The sequence below is a fragment of the Equus caballus genome, chromosome 6 (assembly GCF_041296265.1).
Source record: "Equus caballus isolate H_3958 breed thoroughbred chromosome 6, TB-T2T, whole genome shotgun sequence".
Lineage (NCBI taxonomy): Eukaryota > Metazoa > Chordata > Mammalia > Perissodactyla > Equidae > Equus > Equus caballus.
The window spans coordinates 82,244,933-82,269,150 of NC_091689.1; the positions used below are offsets into that span (position 1 = coordinate 82,244,933).

The 24,218-nt window shown below is 48.4% G+C and overlaps 1 protein-coding gene across 4 annotated transcripts in view; it reads left to right on the top strand.

Moving 5' to 3' along the window:
- The window catches only part of ACVR1B (activin A receptor type 1B), a 40,723-nt gene that overhangs the window by 3,480 nt on the left and 13,025 nt on the right, over positions 1–24,218 (top strand). For 2 of the 4 annotated variants that reach the window (XM_014740953.3, XM_001494129.7), the window contains exons 2-7: positions 13,020–13,259; positions 14,057–14,305; positions 17,169–17,399; positions 20,282–20,449; positions 21,438–21,594; positions 22,743–22,867. In XM_014740953.3, the coding sequence (XP_014596439.2) occupies positions 13,020–13,259; positions 14,057–14,305; positions 17,169–17,399; positions 20,282–20,449; positions 21,438–21,594; positions 22,743–22,867 (1,170 nt within the window). Of the gene's footprint in view, positions 1–13,019; positions 13,300–14,056; positions 14,306–17,168; positions 17,400–20,281; positions 20,450–21,437; positions 21,595–22,742; positions 22,868–24,218 lie in introns of all 4 variants that reach the window. The other 2 variants (XM_070270245.1, XM_070270246.1) reach the window with 2 other exon arrangements.

Below are 24,218 nucleotides of genomic sequence, written 5' to 3' on the forward strand. Positions count from 1 at the left end.
ATGTTTATGACACTATGTAAATGTTACATAAGAACATGGAGGCTGAGAGTGGCCGGAATGGCGACTGTGCACACAGGAAGGTTACTGAGGACTTCATCCGAAAGGACCTTGGGCGTCTGCTGTCAGGGCAGGAGGAGGTTGCGCTTCACCTTCCTCTAAAAGCCTTTTCAGATGATTGTGTCTTTCAGGTGGACTGCTGTGTTATAAATAGGTTTATTCTCCACCGGTGAGCTAATTGTAACCTTGCCACCAAAATGTGAATCAGGAAACGGGGAGACAGGAGACGCGCTGCTGCCTCCAGCACGTCCTGTTGAATTCGTCCTGTTGAATTCGCTTGTTGCGTTTTGAAACAGGAGTTGAATGGCAGGAGTCTGTTCTCGCAGTAACCCAGGGGCATAGGGTGTTGAGATGGAACGCAACTCTCAGTTCATGGCGCTTTAGATCTTCTTTATTTTTGAAGGTTAAATTAGAATACCAAAGTGACTCTTTTGTTTTACTTTTGAAATCCTTATTGTTTACTGTTCAGTTTTTGCTCGGAGCAGCAGTGAACATTAATTCTGGAATCCCGCCTCTTTGTCTCGGATTCTTGTGTTATTTGTCTAGTACAGTAGGAGTTGACGTAAAGGCATCTTATCTCATTCTCCTCTCTGTACTTATAAAAAGAAAATCCTAGAGTCCTCTTTCTCGTCAATCCCCCTGACGCTGGAAGTGCTACAGGCATGCGGAGCCCATCATCCTGCCTGGCCTGGGGCTCCTCAGACGCGGTCCCCTGCGATGTCACTTCATTTCCCCCAGGGCCAGGTTCCAGCGCCTGCTCTTGCTGTGTGCCCTCCTCAGTTCTCAGTCTCACGTGTGGTCCGACCTGCGCTTGGGCTTCAGGACGCACCATCTCTGCTCCTGTCTCTTCTCCCTGCCTGCGGGCTTCTCCATCATGCACAGATGGAACCCAGAGCCAAAATACCGTTTCAGAGTGTTTCTTTCTTTCCCTGACTCTGTAGAGTTGCCAAACTGTGGTTTAGCTGTGAAGTTTCCGTCCCAGGCCGTCTTACCTGCTCCCTCCGTTTCAAAGACGGGGGCGCTTCAGGCATCTCTGCTGGTCTTTTCGGGTTTTCTTCTCTCTCCGCTTAGTCCTAAGCCTGCATTTGTCTTGCTAAATAATTAGAATTTAACATAATGAAAGTAACTGCCTTTCAGTTTAAAGTGTTGGTCATTCCTAATTTATACAATTACATATGGGACGTTTCTTTGTTCAGTCGCATCTACCTGGAGTGGTTCTTGGCATGGAGAAATGACAGAGAACAAGATGGGCAAAAATCCCTAAGTCTGTAACTGTCGTGAAATTTACAACTAAACTGGCTTAGACTGAAAATAAATAAGTCACCACAGTTTTCAATCATGAGCGCTGTGAAGAAGATAAAACAGGGTGATGTGCTGGAGTGCGCTGGGACCTGCCATTTCACGTCTCTCTCAGCGTCATTGTTTTATCTGTAAAATGGGGTTAATTCAGTGAAGTCTCGGTGCTCGTGGTAGTTAAGCTCTATAAATTCGACTCTAACTCTGAATTACTGGATACTGAACCATTGCTCCTAGGGGAAACACAGGGGTAGGTTCCTGTGAGCCTCTGGTGACATTTTCATCAACCAGTCAGTATATAACCTTGTTTTGTGTGTGTTTCTGCTTAAAGACACTACTTAATAGACAGTCGTGTGCCGTGTAACAACGTTTTGGTCAATGACAGACCACATATACAACGATGGTCCCATAAGATCGGTACCATATAGCCTAGGTGTGTAGAGGGCTGTCGCATCCAGGTTTGTGTGAGTACACTCTATGGTGTTTGCACAAAGATGAAATCACCTAACGACACATTTCTCAGGACATATCTCCGTCGTTAAGCAATGCATGGCTGTAGATTGTTGGTTCGTTACATTGAACTCAGGGCCAGCAGCACTATAATGCGTGCTTATCCCGAACAAAGCTTATCTAATATACGGGTTTTCTCTATAAGGCGCCTTGCTGTCTTCTTGAGCTTAGGAGCACTAGACAGCATTTACTCTTGGGGGCCATTTTAAATAGTGAAATCACCACCAAAAACCACGAAAAGGCAAAAATCATGGCTGTGAATATTCCATGAACAGGATGCGTATTTACCGTGCGAGGGCTCAATCGGGAAGGCAGAGTGTTGCCTTGTTCAGCCTTGGCTAGAACTGTGTGCACGGATGACTCAAATTTCTCACCACTGTGCACGTGTACGCGAAGGACTGAAGGCACTGAGAGTATTGATTTTGGGTCACAAATAAATTGTACCAAGTAGGCAGATCCACATGTGAAATCCATGAATGATGAGGAGCCACTGTGTTTCATTAAAGCCATACAAATAATTGTAGTGGAGAGAAAATTATGTGGAATTCCAAGGATTCTTAAATGGCTTCTGTAAACCACGATTTTAATATTATACAGTTAGAAGTCCCGTTTCCAGCCTGTAAATAAACTAAACAGATATCTGTATATTGGGTACTACTGTTGTGATCTAAAGATTCCTTTAACACATACATATGGAGCACCTACCACATGCCAGGCACTGTTGCAGGTGCTAGAGATACAACAGTAAACAAAAGGAGACAGGAATGCCTTCCTTCTTGGAGCTTATCTTCTGGCAGTTGAGAGCTATAATAAGAAAATAAAATATAAGGTGATTTTACCTACCACAGTGTCCCGTCCCCTCCCCCCCCCCCCATTCCTGGCCTTTGGTATACACATATATTCTCCCAGTTGTTAAATCAAACACTAATCTGGGTACTACTGTGAAGGGATTTGGTAGATGTGATTAAGGTCCCAAATCAGTTGACCTTCAGGTCGGGAGACTTGTGGTAGACCTGACCTAACCAAGACAGCCATTTGAAAACAGAGGATTTTCTCAGCTGGTTGCAGAAGAGGAAGTCAGAGATACTCTAGCTGGTTTGGAAGAAAGTAAACATCCGTGTGTGAATTGCCCGTGGGGGCCACGTGGCCAGGAACTGTGGGCCAACAGTAGGAGCTGAGAGTGGTCTCTGGCTGTCAGCAAGGAGAGAAATGGGGACCTCAGTCCTTCATCCACAAGGCAGTGGAGATTGCCAACTACCAGTGAGCTTGAAAGCGGTCCCAGCCCTAGATGAGAAAGCAGCCGTGGCCAACACCAGTCATGCTGTGCCTGGACTTCTGACCTGCAGAAACTGAGAGATAGTAAATAGGTGGTGTGTTTTGAAATGTGTGTGTGTGGTGAGTCAGAGGGTGACGTGAGGAGAAGGAAATAGGAGAAATATCCCAAGATAGGCTTGTGAGTACTTGAGACCTGGTCCCCAGCATGTCGGTGGACCTCGTACTGAACAGAAATCCTTTGATCACATGTGGCTTCCCTCTACTGCCGGTTACCTTTTCCTAGATACTCGTTGAGTGTTTGGAGGAGAGAGAAGATTATGGGTGTTTTGAACATAAGGTTTTTAGGTGGTTGGGATGTTTGAGTTGAGGTATGTGGGTATTGAAGCGTATTTTTTTTTGGTAAGTATTTGTGGTGAACTTGCCTTGCCCCAAATCTTTGTATTGTCTTGGTGTGAGTTTGTATGTTACTTTCTGTACTTGTAGTAGCTAAGATTGAATCGAATGCAGTCAGTGTTCATTTCTAGTATCCAGGACCAAGCTGAATGTTGAGAGGGATACTGAGGAAAGAATCTCTCCTTGCCCTTTAGAAGTTTACACACAGATTGACTTTTCTTCTGCTGGTTGGAGCAACCACAGAACTACGAAAAACTCCCACCCCTTCTCATTCACTGGGATGACAGTAGTAATAAAAGCATCTGATTTAGTGGATGTTTACTATATACTTAAGTGTTATGCTGAGCACTTGCGTTACATCATTTACTCTATACAGCTATTCTCTGAGGCACTCCTATCCCCATTTTACATGGGAGAAAACTGGGGGGTAGAGAGGTTAAGCGGTGGGCCTGAGGTCTGTCTGACTTCAAGGCATGTGCTCTGTCTAAATACTGCACTCTATATTATGATGACTCTCACAGTGATTTTCTAACCGGGCTGCCTCCAGTCTCCCGCTTGTGCTCTCTCCTACTGCTGGGTTAACTTTGGAAAACGCACCTTCTGCATCTGGTGGTTCCACCACTTTTATGTGGCCTCCAGGATCAATTCCAGACTCCTTAGCCTGGCATCTCAATCAGTCTCATCTGGCCCTAGTCTCCCTTACTGCCCTTGTCTCTGGCTGGAACCTTGGTATTGTTGTGGCATCTGTCCGTTTTCTGTGGACCTAATATGCCTTGTGCTTTTCATGGCTTTGGCTTTCTCTACCTAGCCAAATCCAGCATCCTTCAGTGTGGGACCTTCTTTGTCCTCCAGCCTTCCCCAGTCAGTAATTCCATCCTCTCTCCTTTTCTCTTTGGTCCACACTGGTAGTATAGAGGTTCACACAGATTTATAGTTGTCTGCTCCCCGCCCCTCTCACCCTCTACCCCTAGAAAGTGGTGCTAGGAGCTGGCTTATTCTTTATATGGCTTTGTTCTGTCACAGAGCCTTGCGTATCTTAAGTACTTAATAAATTTGTTTAATTGAATCCATTCATTTCTTTTCCGTCCTCTCAGCAAAATCAAGGTAAATAATTCCAGTTCTGTCCTGCTGTAATTTTATTATCTCCTGTATCTACAGTTTTTATCCCAGTCACTCAAAAGTGCCACAAACAATTGTGAGTTACTTGGAACATGATAATCTCTCTTCCTACCTCACCTCTTTCATCTCTGTTTATTCTACCACCTACCCATTTTAGTCCAGCCAAATGGACTTGATCTCAACCTCATTAGTTTTATTCTCAGCCCTGGCTGCTTTTTTTTCCTCCTTCATTGTCCCAGTTGCCTGAAACAACCATTCCTCTCCCTCTTCTACTCAAAACTGTGACATACAGCATCTCCTCTCTACTCATCCATAGCATAGTAAATAGGTCAGGAGGCAGATACGGAATACCACTGGTAAATAGCCTCCCTGCCCTCATGAGGCAGGAATATGTCTGTCTAAGTACAACAAAGAAAGAAAACAGAATCGTTTTATGTTTTCACTATAACTGCAAGTAAAGGAGAAATACCAAATCACTGGTAGGTGTTCTGAATATGACGGCAGAGTCTGTCCACTTAGATCCTGGGAACGTGGGACACGCTCCATCGTAATGGTGCCGCTCGTTCCAGTTTTAGCCGACATTCTCCTGGGCATCAGGTGGACCCTTGCTGGATGTTCGGGTATTCACAGTCAGCCATAAATTAAGTTGCAATGACAGGTCTCCTTAGCATAAACATCAAACGTCTCTTTGGAGGGAGAACAAAGCTCTTATTCTCTAGACCTGAGGCTTAAGGGTGAGCTTGTTTAAACAGCTCTCTAGGTTGGGTTTGTCTCCAAGCGGAATGTCAGAAAGGCAGTTTGTAGAATAGGTAGCGTGTGGAGCTGGCTTCCCAAACACCTTTCTCTTATGCAAACCCCATTCCGAGACCTTTTCCCAGATTGGAATTAAATACCAGGCTTATCAAGTGTCTTATTGTTAGACCTGTGGGTTTTTCCCCTCATACAAATAGCTTCCTTTATTAAGTCAGTTATATTTTTTTCATACATGCTTTTTACCAGTGCAGTTTTTGGTTGTTTTAGGTACCACCAACTACACGTGTAAAATTTGACTTTATTATGGCTCTTGGGTACTTGAGAGTTTTTGTTTTGATGTATTTTTAAAATTTAATTTTGGGGCCGGCCGGGCGACATAGTGGTTAAGTTCACACACTCTGCTTCAGCGGCACCGGGTTCACAGGTTCGGATCCCAGGCGCGGACCTACATACTGCTTGTCAAGCTGTGCTGTGGTGGTGTCCCACATATAAAGGAGAGGAGGATTGGCACAGACGTTAGCTCAGGGCTAATCTTCCTCACCAAAAAAATAAAAAAATAAATAAAAATCTAATTTTGATGATTATAAAAAGTGAAAATGTAATTTGGGTTTTTTTTATCGGTAGCATCTGATTGCTTTACTCTAACGCTGCAGGATTTCCCACTTAGGTTAGTTGGAACTTTGGCTGCTGGTCCAGTGTCAGTTCCTAGTTGTTGCCCTCCCACCTCACCCCCTACACCCCTCCTCAGGAGAACCAAACCTTACCTCGCTTGTGACAGTATAGTGCCACACACCTCCATTTTTTTTAACCTGATTCAGGATTTTCGTAAACATTTTGGCAGTTGTCTAGATCAGTAGTTAGTGAACGACATTTTTCTTTGTGTTTTTAAAGCAGTGGAACCCTTTTAAAAATGAAAAGTGTAGAAACATGTATAAAATGGATAAACGCTGAGCCACTCTAGCAGAGCCCCCTTTGCTCTCAAATTGTGAGGCTGAGATTTATCTAACGAGGCTTATTCCGCACACTGCTGTTTGCCAGGCACCGTGCTGAGCACCTGCATGGACCTGGTGCAGAGGGGGACACTGCTCCCCGCCCCGCGCTGTTCACAGGTTCCTGGACATCTTGGGCAGCCCAGGGATTCAGGAAGGACACGGTCTGAAGAACGTTGTACCTCTAGGTTTTTTTCCTGTGTGTGTGTTAGGTTTTTTGGGTTTTGTCATTGAGATTATGTTATACATATTGTTTTACAAAGACTTATGGTATTTTTTAAATTGTGGTAAAACACATGTAACAAAATTTGTCATTTTTAACCATTTACAGTGTACAATTCAGTGGCATTGAGTACCTTCATAACGTTATGTGAACCATCAGCCCTGTCTAGTTCCACAACTTTTTCTTTACCCCAAAGGAAACCCGTAACCCATCAAACAGTCACTCCCCGTCCTCCCCCCGCCGCAGCCCCTGACAACCTCTAATACGCTTTCCAGATGTTTAGTATAAATGGAATCATACAACATGTGGTTTCTTTCACTTAACATAATGTTTTCAAAGTTCATCCATATTGTAGTATATATCAGTAGTTTATGCATTTTTATGGCTGAATAATACTCCATCCTGTGAATATACTACGTTTTGTTTATCTGTTCATTATTTGATGGACATTTAGGTCGTGTCCACCTCTTGACTCTTGTGAGTAGTGCTTTTGTAAACATTGGTGTACATATTTTTGTTTGAACACTCGTTTTGAATCTTTTGGATACGTACCTAGGAGTGGAATTGCTGCATTATATGGTAATTCAATGTTCAACTTATCAAGGAACCATCAAACTGTGGTCTGCAGTGGCTGCACCATTTTACAATCCTCCCAGCAATGTGTGAGCATTCCAGTTTCTCTAAGTCTTCACCTACACTTGTCACTTGTTATTATCATATGTGACTCTGAAGTGGTATCTCATTGTAGTTTTTATTTGCATTTAAATTTCAAGTTCATTTGCATTTGTTGGACATCTTTCCACATGCGTGTTGGCCATTTGTGTATCCTCTTTAGAGAAATGTCTGTTCCAGTCCTTTGCCTATTTTTTAGTTGTTTTTTATTGTCATTGAGTTGTAAGAGTTCTTTACATATTCTGGATATTAGACCATTATTAGATATGTGATTTGCAAATATTTTTTCCCATTCTGTAGGTTGTCTTTTCACTCTCTTGATGTTTTCCTTCGATGCACAAAAGTTTTAAATTTTGGTGAAGGCCAGTTTATCTGTTTTTCTTTGTTGCTTGTGCTTTTGGTGTGATACTTAAGAGACCACTGCCAAATCCCAGCTCACTAAGATTTACCTCTGTTTTGTTTTTAAAAGTTTTAGCTCTTATATTTAGGTCTTTGATCCATTTTGAGTTAATTTTTGTATATGGTGTAAAGTAAGGGTCCAACTTCTTTCTTTTGCATGTGGATATCCAGTTGTCCAGCACCGTTTGTTGAAGACTAGTCTTTCCCCCTGAATGTACTAGACACTCTTGTCAAAAATCAGTTGATTACAGATCTATAGGTTTGTTTGTATAGGTCTGTTTCTGGACTCTCAATTCTATTCCTTGATTTATATGTCTATACTCATGCCAGTACTACACTATTTTGATAACTGTGGCTTTGTAGTAAGTTTTGAGATCAGGAAGTGTGAGTTCTCTAACTTCGTTCCTTTTTTGTTTTTTCTCAGATCATTTTGGCCATTCAGGATCACAGAGTTGTATAGAGTCGTGGTCTTTGTTCTATCCTAAGGAAGCTGTAGGGGGTTTGGATAAGGTCTGGGGAAGAAGAATTAAAATAATCATGGGTTGTAATAGGCCCTTGTCAGTTTGGCCTGTCTGATGGATGCTGTCATCTGGAGGGCTGAGGGCTGAGAGGCAGTTTATGATCAAGTTGTAAAGTCATGAAGGGCAAGGGTGGTGCAGGCTGGCTTGGGCACTAGCCTCGGACACCGTAGGACTAGAAGGGGGCCCAGGGAAGTCTGGAGGAGACAGTGTGGTGTACATCAACAGGCCAGTGCTCCACGAGATGATCTTATTATCCCTGAGGGGCAATTCATAGAAGCTGAAAATCAGGAATACTGTAGACATAAACCATTTTATATATATATATTTTTTAAAGATTTGCCTTGAGCTAACATCTGTTACCAGTCTTTTTTTTTTCTTGTTCTTCTCCCCAAAGCCCCCGAGTACATAGTTGTATATTCTAGTTGCAGGTCCTTATGGTTGTGCTGTTTGGGACGCTGCCTCAGTATGGCCTGACGAGTGGTGCCATGTCTGCACCCAGGATCCGAACCAGCGAAACCCTGGGCTGCCAAAGCAGGGTATGCAAACTTAACCACTCAGCCACGGGGCCGGCCCATCTTAAGCCATTTTAGAACTCTTGTGGGCCTCTGCCTTCCAGGACAGACGGCATGCCTCCTGCCTTCTGAGGCTGGTGCCACTGCCCTGTGCTCTCCCACACTCTGTCTCTGGGATGTGGTCTGAGGCAGGAGACTGGGCTGAGTGGCCTTAAGGTTAGCCCTGTATGGTGGTCCTTGGGAATTCTCAGGGAGCCGGGTCTCATTGAGTGTCCACCCAGTGTGTGCAGTGGGTCAGAGAGCAGACCCAACCCGCTCCAGTGCCCCTCTGCAGTGAGGTCATCTTTGCCGAGACCTGGCTGTGTTAGTGCCCCCATAACATGCAGCTGGACACTCTGCCCAGGTCGGGGCTTGTCAGCCTTCCTCAGAACACAGCCTCTCTCGTAAATCAAATTTGTATTTACATGCTACTACAGACCACGTGCTAATCGTGTTTTGGTACCATGTTCAAATCCTGCCAAAGTGGTTTTGTCTTTGGTTCAGGTTTGACTGACTTGTTAATAACAAAAGCTGGGCTGGCAGGAATTATCGTCCTGACCACTTGTGTGTGTGTGTGAGAGAGGAAGATTGTCACTGAGCTAACATCCGTGCTAGTCTTCCTCTATTTTATGTGGGATGCTGCTGCAGTGTGGCTTGAGGAGTGGTGCTAGGTCTGCTCCAGGATCCGAACCCATGAACCTCGGGCTACTGAAGTGGAGTGCAGGGACTTACCCACTGCACCACCGGGCTTGCCCCTTGTCCTGACCACTGTTTAACCAGCTTGTGTGTAGAGTGATTTGGTTGGTCCTCTGTGATTGGTTTTCCTGATTATGCTGTTTCTCCCGCGTAACTCTTTGGTTGTGGAGTCTGGAGAGTTTTAGGTGTGTCTTGTTTATAGCTGCATGTGGACCGATTCACCTGGTGAGTCAGTGTGAAACAGATCACACGAATGGCTGCTATCATTAGCCCAGATTTAGCTTTCAAAGAAATCAAAATTAGGTTTGTGATGTAGTCTTAAGAGTAAATTTACAGTAAATTGAGATTTTTTTGTAATCATCATTTATTTAGTTTCAATGAAAAATGAATATTAACAGAAAACTAGCCCTGATGTCTGTGTTTAAAATGCAGAAAAAGGTATATAAAATTTAAAGCAGAACTTCCCAGTGTTGGATCAGTGATCTAAACAATGTGAATTTAAAAGGAAGCTCGGTTCAGTTTTCAGCTGGAGGATTTTAGAGGTCATCTAGTCCGGTCCCTTCTTGCTGGTTAATCAGGAGATAAACGAGGTCCGGTGGGTTGCGTGACTTGCCCAAAGCCACACGGCCACTTACCGGCAGAGCAGAGTCCCCCACAGCACCTCCTTGCTGTGGTCTTGCCGTAACTTGCCACTTCCTAATTAGTAGTTAAAGAGACACAGTTCATGCGTGCGTGTTTGTTTGCGTTTTACGTTGAGAGGAGGGGTTAAAATGTATCAAGCACCAGTTTGCTGAGCACTATTTAAATATATTATTTCGTGTAATTCTTACGTAGTCCTCTGAAGTAATTGTTAACAGCCCCACTTTGCAGATTGGGACACCGGGTGCAGGGAGGTCACTGACTTGCTCAAGGTCGTCTGATTAGTGGGAGAGCTGACATTTGAGGCTTGGGTCTTTCGGGCCTGTCCCTGCCGTGACAGCCCACTGTGACTCTAGTGATAGTAAGGGAACCTCCTCTGGGGCGTGGGCAGTGGTGAGGGTTATCTTAAAATGGATCTTCTTCAGACTCCTCACTCGTTCTGTGAACTGCAGAGATGTGCACAGATAAGTGCAGAGAGAGGCTTTCTCAGAGTCCCCACAGCACTAGGCGGATGTTTGGCTTGTCCTCTTACCATCTCTGTAAGCGAAATGGTATTTTCTGGTTGACCCGCTGAGGCTCAGAGAGATCCAGGGACTTGCCCAGTCTCTTATCACAAACCCGCATGGCCCTGCTCCCAGTTCCGCTCTTCGTCCCGTCTAGCAGATTTCACCACTTTTGTTCTTTCCTGTCTTACACCAAGATTGTTTAAGTACTTCCCAAAAATAATGAGCCACGTGTGGGTGTGTTCGTTCTCCAGAATGAATCACTGTGAAAGAGGCCGTGAACCAACGAAAGGAGAATCAGTATCTGGAGCCAAAGGTTCTGGCTCTCCTGTCTGCTAGTTGACCGACTCTGAAGTGAGCTTTTTTTCGAAAGGCGGCTGCGGGTCTGGCCTGCGTGTCCCACTGTGCTCAGAATAGCCCTCTTGGAGTTGTTCGTTTTCCCGTCTTGCTTCCCAAAATAGACCCGTTGCTGTTCTCTTTGCTGGACACCATGGCACATGTATGGAGAGGGGTGCAGTCCACGGGGAACCCCTTTGTGCCTGAATGTCCCCACGGACACCAGGGGGCGTGGGCATTAGTTTTCTTGGATTAACAGTCAGGACTCCAGTGTGAGTAAAAGAGGTTTGGATCCAGTGTGCTGAGATTCAGAAGTAAATTTAAGTTAGCCAGAAGAGTGAGAGAGGAGCAAATCAAGGTATTTGGGAGGAAAAATGAGGAGGTTCCTTAGTCTTTCTTGTGTCTAAAAGGGTTGGAATCGAAATTTAGGACGAATCTGCTTTTAAAATTCCCTTTATGGCTTGGATCCTAGTCCGCAGGGCACCTGGTTAAATGCCCTGCCTCGAAAGTGTAACTGCCTGACCCTCCGGCAGGAGCTACGCGTTTTGGAAGTCTCCCGGGAGAAAGGGGTCTGGTCAAACTCGGGGAGAAAACGCGACTGGCGAGAGCGCAGCTCCACACTGTCCGTTACCTGCCAGCGCCGTCTCTCCTTTGTTGCTTGGGTGGGAATGGCCGGGGATTGTGACATTTATAGAGAGCCTGAGGAAGGAGGGGTTGGACACTGAGATATTTAGAATCTCTCTTTGGGTTTGAAAAGCCAAGAGATGCCTTCCAGTGTATTGGAGGGAGAGACCAAGATAGACCGTTGACAGCCTGGAGGGTGAGTTGCGACAGGCTGGTTTGTCATGGGGCTGGTCATCGACATCTCTTCTCCAGGGGCCCCAGTCTGAGCATATTCCCACTGGGTATCCAGATCGCATTCACTTAGTGTCCAGTCTGAGGCTCGGGTGGGCCCTGTCACCTCTGCCCCTGATCGGCGAATGCTTCTTTCAGCACTGTGGGTCCCAACTGAAGTCTCGTCATGGCCACAGCCATACTCCTGCCCATCCGAAGAGGTCAGGGCTAGGTTAGGCCTGTGGGAGACAGTGTTGGGGAGGACCAACTGCTGCTGTCTGCGCTATTCTTGTTAGACGGATAAATAAAGGATTTCAGATTCCAGGGCTGCCGAACTGGCTTTCCGAGGCGCCAAATTCATTTACGGTAATTTCCTGTCAACAGCGCACACTTATGTGTAATACACGCCTAGCAAAACTCAGTCCCAGAGACCATTGCACACACAACCTATTTGAAAAATATATATGTATATATATATATATATATATATATATATATATGTTATATTTTTAAAGTGATATCCAGGGCCCTTCAGAGTGGGTTGAATTTATGGAGCACTTTTTATGCATTAGCTCGTCTAATCCTCTCAATAACCGTAGGAGGGGGCGCTAATATCATCCTCTTTGCGGGGGTATGCTTTGAGAGGAGCACCAGCCGTGGATGATGTTGGACTAGTCAGGGGAAGCGTTTCAAAGGAAGTGACGTTTAAGCTGAATTTTAAAGGATTTATAAGAATTAGCCAGGAAAAAAGCATTGCAGCAGAAGAATGTGTGAGAGCCGGCATACTGCATTCAGGAAACCGTGGGCGGGCCTAGTGCCTGCGGAGATGGGGCCGATGATGGCTCCGAGGAACCCTAGGTGGTTTGGATGGGGGCGGGGAGGCGGTGTCCTATATTCTCCAAAGGGAAGGTGCCTTCCTTTCATCCTCAGGCATCTAAATTTAAAGGAAAACTTCTTTCCCAGCCACAGAATAATTTATAATAAGTCTAAGGCTAAGTTCAAAAGCTAGTTTCTCTATTTCTCATAGGCGTGATAGAGAGCACTTAGAGGAAGATGGGGGGCCGGCAAGGCTTGTTTGTGAGCTGAATAAACAGGTAAAAATGTGCCCAATTGACGATATCCTCTTCAGTTGTCTATAAAAGCACCTTGCTTTGGAGCGTCAAGTATGCTAAGGGATTATATTGTAAGTCTGGAAAAGGACCTGGGGTCAGTTCTCACCATTGATGTTATTGTGCATTCCACCTTCCCTGCAGCTCTGCTGTGTGCGTGCACCAGCTGCCTACAGGCCAACTACACGTGTGAAACAGATGGGGCCTGCATGGTCTCCATTTTCAACCTGGATGGGATGGAGCACCACGTGCGCACCTGCATCCCCAAAGTGGAGCTGGTCCCCGCCGGGAAGCCCTTCTACTGCCTGAGCTCCGAAGACCTGCGTAACACCCACTGCTGCTACACTGACTTCTGCAACAGGATCGACCTGAGGGTGCCCAGTGGTGAGTGACACCCTTGTCGGACTATTGGCTCCTCTTGGAGGTAGGGCACCCACGTCATTTGTCCTTCTCTGCTCTTCCTCATTCCCTTGGTTTGATGATAGATAAACAGTTCCCCAAGGTGACAAGGGATGGGGTTCCTCTCAAGTCAGATGTGTGGATTAGAGGATAGGGAGACAGATCATCAGGTTGGTCCCAGAGGTGAAAGCTGCGTTTTGGATGGTGACTGAGCAGCCATAGGCAGCTGGTGAGGAGTGGAGGAGCCAGGCAGTAGTCCGCACGGGAGGGTATGGGACTGATCCCAAAGGAGACAGCCCCAGAGCCGTGTGAAGGCAGCTGCTGGGGTGAGGGTGACAGCAAAATGGGAAGAGGGGCTAGAATAAGAGGAGGACAGTGATGGAGACTGAGAAGTATTAGATGCCACCCCTTTGCATGTCTGCTGTTTAGATGACGTTACTGGGGAGGTCAGAGTAGAAGGAGAGAGATGGGCAGAGCTTAAAGGAGCTGTTGTAAGTGGAAGAGTAGACCCTGGCATGTGTCTGGGGGCGCTGAGGAGGGAATGGTCCCATGAAATGCTGTGAAATTACAAAGTGGGTTGTGGCTTGACTGTTGCAAAGGACACCTTAACTAGAGAGGTTTGAATTTGAGAGCTTCCAGGCAGACCAGAAAGATCCAGGGCACCGTGAACCCACGGAGAGGGAAGGGCATCGGCACTTGGAGCAGGGTTGGGGGTAAACAAGCCCACAGCCTTCCCTTGTTTTACTCTTTGTTCTTTCCCTCTCCTCTCTCACTCGACCCAGGTCACCTCAAGGAGCCTGAGCACCCTTCCATGTGGGGCCCCGTGGAGCTGGTAGGCATTATTGCCGGCCCGGTGTTCCTCCTGTTTCTCATCATCATCATTGTTTTCCTTGTCATTAACTATCATCAGCGCGTCTATCACAACCGCCAGAGACTGGACATGGAAGATCCCTCATGTGAGATGTGTCTCTCCAAGGACAAGACGCTCCAGGATCTCGTCTACGATCTCTCCACGTCAGGGTCTGGCTCAGGTACCGAGTTCCTCAGGCGGCGTGTCTGCTGTGGGCCTTCATCCCTGCTTCTGCGTTTACAGAGGAGGCCTGGCCTTGCACTTGTTTCTACCAGCTCTGAGTCATTTGGTTTCATAATTCCCCTTCTTTTGGAGTCTGATATGCAATAAGATAAGATAATGGGTTCACAGAAAATCTTTCATTCCCCAGATTCCAAAGGTCAAGTGCGAATCTCTCCATTCCAGAAACCCTGCCACTCTTTGAGTCTTGTACCTGTACATCTATTAAAATTCACCTGGTTCCACCTGAGCAGTGGAGTGCTCAATGTAAGGGCCCCTTTTGAGAAACAGGAGAGCGTCGGCTTCCTATGAGGCGGTGACAGCTAATCATTGATCTCCGAGCAGCCCCAAGGGGAGTTTAAGGACGCTGAGTAAAGCTGAGAGCTGGTGCTTGGTGAATCATTGACTGGTACCAGTTGCCCAGGGGTTTTTTGGTGGGGGTTAAAATAAAGGCAGCTCTGGGTTCCAGCATGGCGTCAGCACCATTTCCTGCACTGCCTGTTGATAACCAAGTCTTTCTTAGATGAGGGAACCGAACCCAACAGTGGACCTTGATGTGAGACCAGCATTTAGGATAAAAGGAATTGGGTTGTTCAGGTCTCAGGGTATAGCTCAGCTAGCTGTTAAATGTGAACGTGACTTCAGAAGAGTCTTTTTATGAAGATAAACAATTACTTTAGTGATGGTGATATTCTGTTCTTGTAAAAAAATCACCCGCAAAGGTCACTGTTGCCATTCTAGCTAAAACATACAGAATCATATTTGTGGCATTTCCATGCATGTTATGTATGTTTCCTTGCCATGTGACAAGACTATTCTCTAGGGGAATTATGCCATCAGTCATGGCCAGACGTTCCTCCTTGCACACACGGAGTACTTTGAGCTGTGACATCTCCTGAATTTCAGTGGTTTTGCCTTTATTAAGCTCTGCAGTAGAGAGTGCCAAAGTGATGGATATATTTAAAAGCTGCATATTTTTAGGAAGACAGAAAATATATGGCTTGTTCTTTGCTGAAAGAGGTAGGGCAGTGGTTAGAACTGCGTGACTGACTCTGTGACTTGATTTGCTGCTAGAGGAGGGTAGCTCAGGTTTTCTGGAGTCTTTTTTTTAAGATCAGGACTAGCTGAGGCTAGGGAAGGTCCATGCGGTTACTTAGTCATCTAGAGTAACATCATTAATACCTGTTTCTCTCTGGATGGTTTAGTCCACTTTTAATTCAGAATGTCAGGAGCTTCCAAGGTGTTGGAGTTTTAATACTGTGGATTTGAAGTAATAAGTCCTTGCTGCTTGTGTGACTTTTGAGCCACACCGACAAATCTCTGTGGACCATCCTCTGAGGGATGCGAGTAAACAAAGAGGAGGAAGGGGCTGAGCCAGGGTCGGCTGGGAGAGACGGGGATTTCTGGCAGGGGTCTCACAAGGGAGGACAGGTTTAAAGGGGTCTCGAAGACTTGAGTTGGAAGTTTTTAGGGAGGTAAGAGGGCAGGGAACATTCCAGGCCAAGGAAAACCCATGAAAGTTCAGCGTGTGTCTGGGGAATGGCAGCTGGCAAGTGGCCCCAGAGCAGGAGCGGCTGGCTGGCCCAGGCAGAGAGCACAGTGGGTGCCATGCTGTACCCCCTGAGGGGCGAGGCAGCTACTGAAAGTCTTCGTGTGGGAAAACAGCTTCATATTTTCTTGTGGAAGGAATTCTGGCCGTGGTGTGGAGGATGAATTCATTCATTTACCAGCCTCCTGTTAGGGAGGCCGGCGAGGCGGGGCCGTGTGTGGGTGTGCAGGGCAGGAGCAGGGTGAGGGAGGCGGAAAGGCCGGTTGGAGGTCTTACAGAAGGGCCAGAACTAGGACAGGCACAGAGTGGGTGGCGAGGAGGGGTCTACTTTGGGAAATGTTTTGGTGGTTCTGTACTGTTGTAGTTAAAAGCATAAACTCTGGAGTCAGACAGTCCTAGATTTTAATCCCTGCTTTGCCACTTACTGCTGGTCTCAGTTCAAATGAGTTGCTTAACCTCCCCTATGAGCCTGAGATCTCTCATCTGTAGTTGGGGTAACAACAGTATCTGCCTGATGGGTGTCTGCACGGTGAATGGGAGCTCACGTCCACACAACGGTGGAGGGATTAGGAGCATGTTTGTTTGATTGGCCAGGGAGAGGGGGTGCGAGTTCAGAGTCGCTCATGATGGAGAGGTGGTTGGATAGATCGGAGACTGTGAATGGGTCACACGAGGCAATAAATGGGTGCTATAAAGACAGTAGAAGCCGTCCTAGAATAAGCGTGGGTGGTCCTGGTCTACATCTGGAGCTCCACCCCCAGCAGGACTTGATCTCTGGAAAGGGGTGGGGGCCTTGTGTGCTCGGACCACTGTCTGGCTTCCATGGGCCGCACAGCACTGCCCTCTCGTGGCCGATGAGCAGAGCAGCCAGAAGGCGGCTCCCAGCGCTCAAGCTCCCACTTTGTCTTCTCTGCCCTCTTTCCTCCTCCATCAGCATAAAGCAGGTGTGGGTGGATTGGCCTGCAGGAAGCTAGCTGCAGAGTTGGTAAATCTGGTCAGGCATTTATATTCAATCTGTCATCCGTCCCAGCTTAGAGGAGAAATCGCTTAGATCAGGAACAGCTAATGGTACGCATTTCCCTTTCTGCGTTCACTGGCCTGGTTGCTGGCTGCCTGGATTACCTGGACGTGCTACAGGCGGCCGCAGCTCTCCATGGTCCTGGACCCGTGTAGAATGAGGCCGGTGGGGAGGGCTGTGCCAGCGTATCAGTGAGAGTGAGAGGTGCAACGTTTAGCAGGTGTACTGCATCAGCTCTCCTCTTTCTTCCACCCACAGGGTTGCCCCTTTTTGTCCAGCGCACAGTGGCCCGAACCATCGTCTTACAGGAGATCATTGGCAAGGGCCGGTTCGGAGAAGTGTGGCGCGGCCGCTGGAGGGGTGGTGATGTGGCTGTGAAGATCTTCTCTTCTCGTGAAGAGCGGTCTTGGTTCCGGGAAGCCGAGATATACCAGACGGTCATGCTGCGCCACGAAAACATCCTTGGCTTCATCGCTGCCGACAACAAAGGTAAAGGGCTCGGTTTGGATCCAGGGGATCCCAAAGCCCACAGTAGCCCAGAGGGAAGGGCAACTGGGGATGCGGGACAGCTGTGGGACAGCCAGCTCTGTTTGCCTTCAGAGTTGTCGCCCGTAGAGACTCTGAATGAGGTGACAGTCTTCAAACGTGTCTTCTGCGCAAAGCTTGTGTAGAAACCCAGGTTCTCAAGCAAGCCAGCGGTTATTGAGCAGATAAACGAGATAAAGGCCTCTCCCTACCTGCCCGCTTTCCTTCCCCGACGCTCCCGAGCCCGCCTCAGGGTAGTCCCTGCAGGGCCTCCAATAAGTTTTCCTTGAAAACAACTGGAATGAGGAATTGTGGCCTCAGCCCCTGCCTGGAAGGGATGGCCCCAGAAGAGCGTGTCATCCACGTTCTGTGACGCGCCAGCAGCAAACCCAGCTCTGCCTGGAGCAGCAGCTGAGTGACAGCCTGCCTCCCCCGACGTGCTGCCCGACCTGCTGCCTCATGGCCTTGGGCTCAGCCTTTGGCCTGCTGGTTCCGGAAGCCCCTTATTTCCTCCTCTTCTCCCTCTAGTGTTGCTTTAGTTTGTGAATCTCTCTTGTGTGCCCAGCATGTCCTCGTTCCTGAGGACCTCCCTGACTAGCAAAGAGACGAGTAAATTAACGATTGATTGTGGGAAGTAACCAAACAACCACCTGTTCTAGTGAGCACAAATTGGGGGTGCAATGGGGGTCCGAGAGGTCACACCTGAGCTTGAGGCAGAGGTGGCAGGAGTTGGTCAGGAAGAAAAACTAGTGAGAGGGGCACTCTAGATTCATGTACAAAGGTGAGGTGTGTTGGGCCGGCCCAGTGGTGTGGTGGGTTAAGTTTGTGCGGTCCACTTCAGCGGCCCAGAGTTCACAGGTTCGGATCCCGGCACAGACCTAGCACCACTCATTAGGCTGTGCTGTCGCAGTGACCCACATAAAATAGAGAAAGACTGGCACAGATGTTAGCTTAGGGTCAATCTTCCTCACACACACACACACACACACACAAAAGAGGTGTGTTTGGGAACCTGCCAGTAACTTGGCATGGCTGTGTGACAGCAGGATGGGTCAGAGAGGTAGTGGGGGCCAGATTGTGAAGGGCTTTTCTTTTTTTTTTTTCTTTTGGTGAGGAAGATTGGTGCTGAGCTAACATCTGTTGCTAATCTACCTCTTTTTTGCTTGAAGAAGATTGTCCCTGAGCTAACATCTGTGCCAGTCTTCCTCTATTTTGTATGTAGGACACTGCCACAGCATGGCTTGATGAGTAGTGCATAGGTCCATGCCTGGGATGTGAACCCGCAAACCCCGAGCCACTGAAGTGGAGCACGTGAACTTAATCACTATACCACGAGGCTGGCCCCTGAAGGGATTTTTTGAGAGGACTGTGTTCTATTGTGAGATAGTGGGTAGTAAGGGAAATTTCATTCATTAATTCAGTAGCATTTATTGACTGCTGTGGCTCAGGACTTCTGCCAGCTGCTTGGATTATCACACGTGAGATCATGACATAGGCCCTGCCCTCACCGCTCTCAGGTAGAGGGGACAGCAGGCACGTGGCAGGTGGTGCACGCGAGTCAGGAGGACGACGAGCTGGCAGCCACGACACAGTTTGCTCCTGGGGCAGTGACTTCGAGAAGTGAAGATCTGCACAGCCTACAGAGGGCGCTAAATATTTTTCCTTCCTACAAAACAGCAGACTGCTCGTTCCTCATGTGGCTGGGGGGGGGTTGGAGTGGCCTCAGCTGCCCCCAAGCTGAAGAGTCTTGGACTCGTACACAAGGGAAGAAAGGGGAGAGTGAATATTCTAAAGGATCAGGAGATGCCTTCCCTTGTGGCTTGTTGCCCGGGTCCTCAAGACCTCGCCTGGCGGGCGTGGGAGAGGGGTGTCGGGTGGACCTTGTTCACAGCAGAGAAGACAACGTTGGTACTTTTCCAGGAGCTGCTCCCTTTATTGATTCTGGCCACTCGTGTGAGTAGGAAGCTGGCTGTCAGAACTCACATTAGGGCCGCAGGAGGAGAAAATCGTCCTGGCTTTTTTAACATGATACATTTATTATAGTGTCCTGGAACCAGCACCAGCCTGGAATTTGGGAGATCCCAATGCAATTTCCAGCCTTCCTGGTAACAGCAGCATAGCCTAATTAGTTTACCAGGTTTTGGTTTCTCCCCCGCGAATTCCATTCCCCCCCCCCCGCCCCCCCCCCCGGCCCCGGTGTTTGAAAGTGCGGGCTCTCCACCTTTCCCTGGCTCTTCTGAGCATGAGACGACCTCTTTGGAATCCTTGGAAGTGTGCTCTTTGTGCCTTGAAAAGCGTTTTTTGGCCTGGAATGCAGTACTGTCTGCAGGAGCTCCTTCCTGCTCTGCAGAGCTCATAGCCTGGTCAGGGTGAGGGGCTGAGAGGAAACGGCACGAGAAGGTGCTGGGGGGCAGAGGAGGACCTGGGCAGTGGTGGAGTCTCGTCGTGGTCGCTAACGAGTAGATGAGCAGGTCTCGTCAGGATCAAAGCAGTGTAGCCACGATGTTACCTGTTTCCCTGAGCATGAGCTGCCCCTCCTCCTGGGTGCCTCAGTTTCCAGTTTGTGTCGTAATGGAGCACTGTTCAGAATTCTGCAGCCTTGCAGGAAATCCTGCAGGAAACAAGGGAGCAGGTGTAAGAAAGGATGCTGCTCCTCTGTCCTTCCTGGAACCTGAATCTGGTGGACAGCTGTCAGTGAAACGGGCACAGAGGAAGCCTCGGGGTGGAGGCGAGGAGTGGGCGTCAGGAGCCTGGCTGGGGTTGGTGCTGTGCACACTCCTCGTTCCCGCCTTGGCCGCTGTGCTGGCTGGGACGCCTTCCCCAGAGCTCTCTGTGGTCCTCTGCAGATAATGGCACCTGGACACAGCTGTGGCTCGTCTCGGACTATCACGAGCACGGCTCCCTGTTCGATTATCTCAACCGGTACACCGTGACGATTGAGGGCATGATTAAGCTGGCCTTGTCTGCTGCCAGTGGGCTGGCGCACCTGCACATGGAGATCGTGGGTACCCAAGGTGAGTGGACCCAGCTGAAGGCCCGGGAAGGTGGGTAGCCCTGAAGCCTGTGCCATCCTGATTCAGCTCCCAGAACTCCTTTCTATGGAGAAGGCTGGAGCTGGACCTTGGGAACTGTGGTCTCAGCCTTACTTGAGTGTGAACAAGAGGTGTCTCGGGGTTCTTTTCACCTGTCTTCAGAGCCCCCCGGGACTCCATGACGTAAGTGTTCAGTTGTCGTTCGATGGCCTGCATAGTTGTTGGCTGGTGAGCCAGTGTTTATTGAGTGAGGTCTCAGAAGCCTGCAGCGCATGTGGGAAGGAATGGGACTAAGACAGTTAATCAGACTAACGAGCAGGGGCTTCACTTTTGTCACTTCACACTCATTGTTGGGGAGAGCTGGCTCAAAGACTGCTGGGTGGATGAAAACACTGGGCCTGACCCCTCGCAAAAGGTTTCCTGGAGGAGCAACGCCTCGAGCGACCTTGTTGGTTGAGGGCAGCATCAGCCCTTTGAGGCCCTGCATCTTGTTGGGGTGGCGGCTGGGCTCCCTGAATCCTGGTTGGCCAGGGCAGCAGCTCTTGCTGACCGGGACAGACAGCCAGCATTCGAGTGTGGTCCTGTTGCCAGCCTCTGTGCTGATGTTAGCAGTCTCCTGGGAACCTCGCCAGCGCGGCAGCTTTTCTGGACTGGAGCACACTCGTTCAGGGAAGGGCAGTCGTGCTGGTATTGGTAGTAATATTAGCTAATACACATGCCCTGCTAAGCTCTTTACTCACCTCCGTGAGTACATTTAATCCTCACAACATTCCCCTGAAGTAAGTACTGGTCTTAGTCTTATTTTATGGATGAGAAGACAGAGGTGCAGGTGGGTTAAGTCGCTTCTCCAGGGTTATGGGTTAGTGGGAGGCAAAACCAGGACTCGAACCCACCCAGTCTGGCTGCACAGTCCATGCTTTTACCATTTATACTATCTTTCTGTAAAGATCCCTGTTTCTTTCCCTGCCAGGGAAGCCTGGAATTGCTCATCGAGACTTGAAGTCAAAGAACATCCTGGTGAAGAAAAACGGCATGTGCGCCATCGCAGACCTGGGCCTGGCTGTCCGTCATGACGCGGTCACCGACACCATTGACATTGCCCCAAACCAGAGGGTGGGAACCAAACGGTAGGAAGGCCTCTGCCCTTGCCCTGCACTTGTAGTGAGCTGCCCGCACGGGCCCTGTCCCATCTGCTCAGGAGCAGGGCCTGTAGGGAAAGGAGGTGTGGTCCTCACTCTGAGACAGCAGGAGGTGGAGTTGAGCGCCCACTCCCCACACGGGACTGTGCGGCTTGCACTGAACAGACACAGGTGCCAAGAGCACAGCCCCGTAGGACTGCATACGCGTAGATGGTGGTGGTATTTGGCAGGGGAGGCAGCAGAGAAAGAGAATCTGGAGCAAGATTCGGAAGGGGGTTGGACAGCAGGCCGGCTGGGGGACGAGGGAAAATGGCACTGCCTGCAGGGGTGGCTTATGCAGAGACCGCTGAGGAGGCAGGGAGCGTGGTTTGCCAAGCCAGAGGAGATGTAGGTGAGGGTGCAGACTGGGCACTCTTAAGGGTTATGGGCCTGCCCCCCACTTCACCCCGAGGTGAAGTAAGGAGTTGTGATTGTGGACTGACTTCAGCAGCTGGAGACAGAACTGTCTGGATAGCACAGAGGAGGAGGTCTGTTGATCTGAATCTCAGGGAGTGCACTCCTATGCTGCTGCTTTTCCCTTCCTTTTCACCTGAGTGATTGCACCCCAGGCCCTGGGGGAGGCCTGAGGGACCCCTGGTTTGCCTTTGTGTGGGGGAGCAGCTCGAGTGGTACTGACTAACTGAGGGGCCTTTGATGACTCTGGAATTAGTGTTCGTGTATCTGCAGTCAGGTCAGATAACAAAGGACGCTCGAAATTCACCTCAGCCCGTCACTGTGGGTGCATTCGATAAAGTCCAAGACCCCAGTAGCAACCAGAAAGCATGCGCTGTTACTGCCCTGCCACCCACAGCACAAATACTTCTGCCAAGAAATCAAAACACGCTGGAAATAACTCTCGATGGTTTAAAAATAGAGGTACAAATAGGAGTAGTCTAGTGTCAGCAGACCTGTGCTGAAGCATTAGTAGATTCAAGTCCAGAACATGTGGGAGTCTGCAGTGAAGAGAGTGGAGCGTCCCTTCCCCAAGGGGCTTTCTCGGGGTGGTGCTGTCCTACATGCAGAGCCCCTGAACCAGCACTTGGAGTGAGAGGCGTTGCCGTCATCTGTGCGTGATAGAGTTTCCTTTGCTGCTGCAGATACATGGCCCCTGAAGTGCTCGACGAAACCATCAACACGAAGCACTTCGACTCCTTCAAGTGTGCGGATATCTACGCCCTCGGGCTCGTCTATTGGGAGATTGCACGAAGATGCAATTCTGGAGGTACCTTCCTTTTATACCTTCTCTTTCTCCTGCCTCCCAGTCCAGAATGCTGATCACCGAGGATGCTGGTGTTTTTACTGCCTCCTTTCTTTTTACAGCCTGTCGGATGCCTGGTGCCCGGGCCCGCATCGCACTCAGGGTTCTCATGAAAGATGACGAACCTTGGAGGCAGCCGCGCTAAGGCTTGTTGAATAGTGTTGTACGTTGTGGTAACCATCGTGGAGGCTCATTTGGCTTTTTTTTTTTTTAAACGCATTCTCTTTATCGGTGCACAGAGGGTGGGAAGGCCCTGGTGGGACAGCACAGAACTAGTGCAGGGGTCTCCCATGCACGGGAAGCGGTATGTCCTAACACACCAGCTCTCAGGCCGTGTTCCTGGGCAGCCCTGGGGTTTCATTGACAAAACAATGGCGGTAACGTCTCAGTTTGCTGGAGGAAGCTTGTTAACGCATAGAATTTTCTCAAAATGAGTTTTTCTCGTATAATTTTTTCTTAAATCTTTGACATTTACAACTGTGCATATGTGTCGGAATCTAGTAAAAGATAGTATCAGATTTAGCAGAAAACATTTTTTATCGTCAGCTTAGTACATCAGTATTTTACGATGACTGCTGAGTATTCTGCCACGCGATCCAGGTCAGGAACCGCTAGCAGCCTGCGCTCAGCTGCTGATCTCTGATGGCGGACGCTCCAGGTCAGGGAGTGGTTGACTTAGAAAGAACTGGTGGGTCCCCCTGCAGAGCCCTTTTGTGCATCACTGCCTTTTTCCATCTGTGTGTTTAGTGAGATCCAGATTATGGCGGAAGCACCCAGGTATTCATCACAAAGTTCTGCATCTTAAACTTTGATCGTTTTGTACAGATAAAACAAGTGAAGAAAACTCTGGCCACACAAGTCTTAAACTGTGAATAAGTTAATTTTTTCTTTCTCCGACTGTCCAGAAATTGGGGCCTAAGTATGTAACAATAATATATATATATATTTTTTTAAAGATTTTATTTTTTCCTTTTTCTCCCCAAAGCCCCTCCTGTACCTAGTTATATATTCTTCGTTGTGGGTGCTTCTAGTTGTGGCATGTGGGATGCTGCCTCAGTGTGGTTTGATGAGCAGTGCCATGTCCACGCCCAGGATTCGAACCAACGAAACACTGGGCCGCCTGCAGCAGAGCGCGCGAACTTAACCACTCGGCCACGGGGCCAGCCCCTGTAACAATAATATTGATTTTTATTCACCACTTGCTATGTATAAACTCACTTAATCTTTACTACAAGCCTGTGATGTGGGTATTGTCACTGTTTTGCAGATGAAGAAAAGGAGTCACAGAGAGGTGAGGTGATTTGTCCTGAGTCAC